This window comes from Procambarus clarkii, chromosome 11, assembly GCF_040958095.1.
Source record: "Procambarus clarkii isolate CNS0578487 chromosome 11, FALCON_Pclarkii_2.0, whole genome shotgun sequence".
NCBI lineage: Eukaryota > Metazoa > Arthropoda > Malacostraca > Decapoda > Cambaridae > Procambarus > Procambarus clarkii.
The window spans coordinates 26,409,977-26,417,498 of NC_091160.1; the positions used below are offsets into that span (position 1 = coordinate 26,409,977).

General features: G+C 46.6%; 1 protein-coding gene across 1 annotated transcript; it reads left to right on the plus strand.

The window, feature by feature from the left end:
• The first annotated feature begins 6,312 nt into the window (after positions 1–6,312).
• LOC138363605 (integumentary mucin C.1-like) lies at positions 6,313–6,855 on the plus strand. The gene has a single exon (XM_069322971.1). The coding sequence runs from the start codon at positions 6,313–6,315 to the stop codon at positions 6,853–6,855; it is 543 nt and encodes a 180-aa protein (XP_069179072.1).
• The last annotated feature ends 667 nt before the right edge of the window (positions 6,856–7,522 follow it).

Here is a 7,522-nt window from a genome sequence, read left to right on the forward strand (position 1 = left end):
TAACAGGCACCATTACGATGGGAGGACCAAGAGTAGTAGTAGCAGTGATATTTAACCCACCACCAAATGGAACAAGACCCAGGAAAGAGTATGATAGAAACAACTTGGCAGTTAACATTATCACTGAGAAAGCAGCCGCCGCTGCCTGTTGAAATCGATCCCATCTGCTCCTAGTGGGGGGACATTAATCATGAAAGGATAGACTGGAAAAACAGGGAACCACATAGAGGTGAGGAAACATGGAGAGCGAAACTGCTGGAGGTGACGACTAGAAACTTTTTAAGTCAGCATTTCAAGGGTCCCACGAGAATGAGAGGCAATTATGAACCAGCAAGACTCGACCTAGTATTCACTCTGAACGATTCAGACATAAGGGAAATCGGTCTTGAAGCCCCCGTTGGTATGAGTGATCACAGTGTACTATTTTTTGAGTATCTGGTCGAAGAAGGGTTAATGAACTCAAGTAAGGGACCAGAAAGCAAGAGGTCGGCATTCCGGAAGGGAAACTATGAGATGAGAAAATTCCTAACTGAAATAGCTTGGGAAACAGAGCTCAGAGGAAAGACGGTTCAAGACATGATGGACTACATCACACAGAAGTGTATGGAGGCAGCAGACAAGTTCGTCCCAGTCCAAAAGGAAAAAAAATGAAATGGAGATGAGAAACCCATGGTTTAATCAGAGTTGTAAGCTAGCAAAGCAACTAAGTAAAAGGGCCTGGAGAAACTATAGAAACAACAGAACACTAGAGAGGAGAGAAAGATACCAGAGCGCCAGTAATGAATACGTCAGGGTGAGAAGAGAGGTAGAGAGGCAATATGAAAATAACGTAGCGAGCAAGGCAAAGACTCAACCCAAACTGCTGCATAGCCACGTCAGGAGAAAAACAACAGTGAAGGAACAGGTAATAAAACTGAGGATAGGGGCAGAAAGATTCAAAACAAACGAGAAGGAAGTGTGCGAGAAACTTAATAAGAAATTCCTGGAAGTCTTCACTTCAGAGCAAGGAGAAGTCCCAGAGATAAGAGAGGGAACATCAAACCAGACAACACTAGAAGAGTTTGTGATTATCAGTGGGGAGGTGAGGAAGCATCTGCTAGATTTAGACGTGACAAAGGCTATAGGCTCGGATGGAATCTCACCATGGGTCCTTAAGGAAGGAGCAGAGGCTCTGTGCCTACCACTCTCCATGATGTACAACAAGTCACTGGTAACAGGTGAACTGCCAAAAATTTGGAAGACGGCCAATATACGAGAAAGGTGAGAGGCAGGAGGCACTGAACTTCAGGCCAGTGTCCCTAACTTGCATTCCATGCAAGATGATGGAAAAGATAGTGCGAAAAAAGCTAGTGGAACATCTGGAGCAAGAACTTTGTAACACAACATCAGCATGGGTTCAGAGATGGCAAATCATGCCTAACAGGATTAATTGAGTTCTATGACCAGGCAACAAAAATCAGGCAAGAGGGAGAGGGCTGGGCAGACTGCATATTCCTGGACTGCCAAAAGCTTTTGACACAGTACCACATAAGAGACTATTGCACAAACTGGAAATGCAGGCAGGAGTGAAAGGGAAGGTACTTCACTGGAAAAGAGAGTACCTAAGCAACAGGATACAGTGAGTCACCGTGAGGGGTGAGGTCTCATAGAGGAGGGGTCACCAGTGGAGTCCCACAGGGATCAGTCCTTGGAACTATACTGTTTCTGATATACGTAAAAGATCTCCCAGAAGTAATTGACTCGTTCCTCTCGATGTTTGCCGTTGATGCAAAAATTATGAGGAGGATCAAGACAGAGGAGGATAGTATGAGGCTACAAGATGACCTAGATAATTTGAAGGAATGGTCCGACAAATGACTACTAAAGTTCAACCCAAGTAAATGTAAGGTAATGAAACTAGGAGGCAAGTGACTGGATACCGAATGGGAGATGAAGTCCTTCACGAAACGGACAGACAGAAAGATCTAGGAGTTGATATCACGCAAAACCTCTCTCCCGAAGCCCACATCAAAAGAATATCATCAGCAGCCTATGCGAGGCTGGCTAACATCAGAACTGCTTTCAGAAACCTTGGTAATGAATCCTTCAGATCCTTGTATACCACATATGTAAGGCCAATCCTGGAGTTTGTAGCCCCAGCATGGAGCCTGTATCTAGTCAAGCACAAAACGAAGCTGGAAAAAGTTCAGAGGTATGCCACTTGGGTAGTCCCAGAACTAAGAGGCATGAGTTATGAGGACAGACTACGTGAACTGCACCTCACGTCGCTGGAAGACAGAAGAGCTAGGGGAGACATGATCACCACATACAAAATTCTCAGGGGAATTGACAGAGTAGACAAGGATGGATTATTTAACACGGGTGGTACACACACAAGGAGACACAGGTTGAAGCTTAGTACCCAAATGAGCCACAGAGACATTAGAAATATCTTTTTCAGTGTCAGAGTTAATAAATGAAATGCACTAGGAAGTGATGTGGTGGAGGCTGACTCCATACACAGTTTCAAATGTAGATATGACAGAGCCCAGTAGGCTCTGGAATCTGTACATCATTTGATTGACAGTTGAGAGGCGTGGACCAAAGAGCCAAAGCTCAACCCCCGCAACCACTACTAAGTAAGTACAACTAGGTGATTACATCCCTAAAGCAACCCGCCCCGATGCAACGGCCAACCTCTCTAATCTTCTGAAAAGGTTCAATGACTGCGGAACCATTCAAGTATAGCATAATGTTCTATTGTTTACAATGTATGCCTCACCGACCCTCCAAGGAGGGACAAATCACTTGCATCTTTGGTCATTAGGGCGATAAATGAATTCCCAAAGGGGCATAACCTATTTCATCTGCCTCCTCGAGCAAAACACACCCATCGCTGAAATGGTAACAACAACATATCGGAAACGTACAAAATCAGACCAGAAATCAACAAGAAACCTGAAGAGGGAAATACCGCAAGTGCTATTCGAGTCCTCATTAGTGGCGAGAAAATTGCTCCCGGAAACTGTAACAGCACGTGCCCCTGCAAAGCAAACTCCCACCCAGAGCCCCTAAAGGCGACAACATCGTACCCACCAGCAGTTCGGACCCATTAACTGTTGGTGAATCTGAGGTCTACAAAGCAGATTTTTCTTTTCCACCTGGGTCAACACGCGGCTTTACAGGATTAAAACCTCAACACATCAAGCAAATGCTAAGCCTCGCACTGGGTTATGCCGCACTAAATCTCACAATGCTCTTCAACATGAATCTGGCCGGAGGTATACCTGAGGTCATTCAGGCCCCTCTTTTTTTTGGTGCCTCCCATTATGCACTCAAGAGGAAGGATGGGACTCTCTGGCCAATCGCTGTAGGCAACACACTCCGACGACGCGTGGTTTCCAAGGGTGCCACAAGGTTGTCAGCCAGCAAGCGGCAGAATTGGAAACCAATTCAGCTTGGATCGCAATTTCCGGCCTCTCTACTCCATTCATTCTATTGGAAGAGGTCCTGCAAGGTGGTCCTCTGGCTCCTCTTCTTTTATGCTTAGTCTTAAAATAAATCACAGAAAGCTGGTCCAGCGAGTTCAACATCTGGTTTTTGGAAGATCCCCTCTTGGAATACAGAATAATAATAATAAAGAAGCAAAAAGTAAAACTGAGTTTCTCCCTAACCCACTCAAAGTGTGAAGTAGTCTTCTCAAACCCAGACATCATAGCTCGAATAAGGTCCGTCATGCCTGGAGTCGATGAAACTCCTTGGAACCCCCTCTCGGGTGTAATGTCATTAACGAGATCCTCGATGAGAAAATCACAGACTTAAGGAAATAGAAGACAGGATGAGTGACACCGATGCTCATGGTGCTTTTTATCTCCTCACTAGATGTATAACACTTCTAAGGTTATTTTTACTTTCTGAGGTGTGGTTCATTTTACAACAACATAAAGCTTGGAGAGTATGACTTCGTACTGAAGACCATGCTAGAAAAAGTTGTTAACCTTATACTCAATGACTGTCAGTGGAGACAAACCAATCTTCCAGTAAGGCTCGGCTGCCTTGGAGTCCACATTGCCACCCAAATTGCTGTACCAGCCTTCCTGTCTTCATCATCGTCATCGAATTATCAGGTCAGGGAAATTCTACCAGATAATCTGGGTAACTCAGCAATGACACATGACCCCCATTACATGAAATATAACACTAGATGAGGTACCCTGGCAGACCCAGCATTCAAACCAACTGTGCTGAAAGTTAAGAAATAATCCACTGAGACAGCCCCATTATTGACGAAGAAGCCAAATTTTTGATGGAGGCAGCAACAACCTCTAGTGATCGTATGTGTCTCACAGCTGTGCAGGCTCCCCATGCAGGTGACTTCTTTTTGGCAGTCCCTCTGCCTGCGACAGGTACACATCTTGATACGCAGCAGCTCCGTATTGCAGTCGCTCACCACCTTGCTGCCTCAATCCACACTGTATATAGGTGAACTTGTGGTGAGGCAGATACAGATGAATATAGATCGCTTAGTCTACATTGTGGAAAATCAGGCGTTTAGCACTCACGACATGATGGAGTCAGTGACATTATAAATAGAAGCTTTGCCTATGTCCTGTGCCCAGCCGAGTGAAAGCCTCACACTCTACTGAACCGTAACTCTGTTAGCTTTGCTGACCGATCAGATGGAATCACACAGCCCTATGGAAAAATGTCAGACAATTAGCATGGGACTATACTTACATATCCACCCTGGCAGCCACATCATGAACCTCTCTGTCAGCCAAGCAGGAACCGCAGTGACACACAGTGAAAGAGACAAATAAACCAAGTACAGGGAAATATAACACCGCTACAACTTCGTTCCGGTTGGAACTGAGACCCTTCGTCCATGGGGGAGAGAGTGCAAGGAAGTTTCTCAAGGATCTTGGCATCAGGCTTATTTAAACAATAAGAGACCCTAGAGCAGCCACCTTTCTCTTCAGCGCCTTGGTGCAGTGATCTAGATGGGGTAATGCCTGCTACATCCTCGGTTCCTATCAAGCGTAGGAAGAGTTTGAAGAAATGTACAGCCTCTGGGAAACAAGCTTCTCTTTATTGCCTCTTAATGTCCATATTTTGTACCCAATCATCTTTGTAACTGTGTAACTTTGTATAATAAAGTGTACAACATAAATAATAAAAAAGGGGTGGTAAGAGAAGCGAATATTCAAACGAAATTATTCAAATTGCAAGTTTTTCTCTGCATCCTTTTTATTCCCTTCTTCGAGGCTATGGATCTTTACAATTACCACTATATATGAAGAATATCCACATTGAAAAATATCCGCCTCTCTCAAGACAGTTTGTTGCGAGCAGCCACCGCGGTCGGACGTACCCCCTCTCCTCTCCTGCCGGCAGCTGTGTGAGAACACAGCTGCCAGCAAACTACTCTACACTTAGGTTCTCCTGACAATCTGAGCCTTGAGGCGTTGCAAGAGAACAATGACCAACAAGACAAAAGTGAAAGGGCGACTCTTAGGAGTCTACATGCGCTTTAAGTGCGAAATAGCAGCTGCCATCGGCAGGGCAACAATTGTGGGACCAGTTGAGGTCTATGTTCATGGCAACGAGGCCACTGTAATCGTGGCAACAAAAGCAAACCTAGAAAAGACCCTGGATCTGGGACACCGGGGGTCCCACTACTTTAGGCGAATTTCTCATCCATTCTTCCCAGACAAATCACGGCTGGTAGAACGATTTTCATAAACAGGCTGAACCGCTGGTTAGTTGGTGAGGCCCCTGACAACATATTGCGACAAGTGAACGCAGAAAACCCAACTCTGAAAGCGACGACAGCTCTACTCGTCAAGACAGCCGACAACACTCGTCTCACAATGAAAATGGCCTTCGAAACAGAATAAGGAAGCAGCGAAGAAAGAATTCTGCTGCTTCGGAATCACCTCACCAAACCAGATCACCATGGAGAAGATTTACAAAGTGAGACAATGCTTCATGGGCTTCAGTTTGAGCACTTCTCAAACAAGTGCCCAGAACAAACAGCGAAGTGTAGCTCATGCTCGAGCACTCACAACTACAAAGATTGTACCGCCACTGCCAAGAAATGCGCTAACTCTGGAGACCAGCACGCCGCCTGGTTAGGCCGCTGGGACATTGAGCCCCGAAATCATCGTAAGGTAACCTCCTACCTCTGCACAAAGAGGAAGCAGGAACTGAAGAAGATTAAAGAGAAGACTGCACGCCGCCGACCACGCGGCGTGCAGTCATCGCGACCTTGGATCTGGGACTTGACCAATTCCCGAGCCTCCCTTCTATAAGCCTGATGAAGACTTTGACCGTATGAACTGGACGCAGAAACAAGCCTCAGCAGCAGGACTCACCAAAACCCTAGACGCCGACATCCACCCAGAACATCCACATCCAAGTCATCATAGCCTAAGCGGACAAAGTTGTGAAAAATATCACAACTCTTTACAAGGAACAGTGAACGGGCTTGTAGAAGGCAATGCCATTGCGCCTGTACTGGCGCCAGTGACTAAATATGGAATTACAGCTAACCAAACCGAAGTACGACGGCTGACGACAACAACTGCGTATACCCAGACAGACGCTCCACTGACGACGACCACGGTGGACACCCAGATGCACGCTCCACGGACGACGACAACTGTGAACACCCAGACGGTTGCTCCACTGACGACGACCACGGTGGACACCCAGATGGACGCTCCACGGACGACGACAACTGCGGACACCCAGACAACGATGAGAGCGGTAAACAACACAGAGAAACCAGGAATTCTGGCGACACAGGACGATGAAGACTACGCATCTTCAGACGAGCAAGTGGACGATGAGGATCTCTCCGGCGTATCTTCTTGAGGTTATCTTGAGATGATTTCGGGACTTAGCGTTCCCGCGGCCCGGTCTTCGATCAATCCTTTTTTTTTGTTACCACCAGGAAGCAGCCCGTCGCAGCTGTCTAACTCCCGGGTACCTATTTACTGCTAGGTAAACAGGGACATCAGGGGTGAAAGGAACTCTGTCCATTTGTTTCCGCCATGGCCGGGGACCGAGCCCCGAACCCGAGAATTATGAGCCCCGAGCGGTATCCACTCACCTGACATTTTGGACACAACCACAGGTCGATACACCGCTTTCAGAAATGGCCAGGCGATCACCATCGACTTACCGCGGAAAATCGTCGAGGGTCTCCCCACAAAACCCTACACTGTCGCCTGTGGACACCCATGTAGAGACACGAAGCCAAAACAAGAAACTGAAGAATAGGAAAGAATAGAGCCCTGAGGGATCACTGAGATAATGACGCTGTAGTGAAATATCAAACAAGGACTTCTGGCTGCTACTGGGCCCACTTGACCCACCTCCCTCTTTGATGCTTTATGCGATGTGATTGATTCTGCTGTCTATCCAAAAATCCTCGCCCGGTAGCTGGATTGAGCCCTAGTTCTACTCTCTGCGACGCCGAAGCTTCCTCTCCAGACTATGTTTCCGACTGTATCATTTTCCAGCCCCCAATAATCTTCCG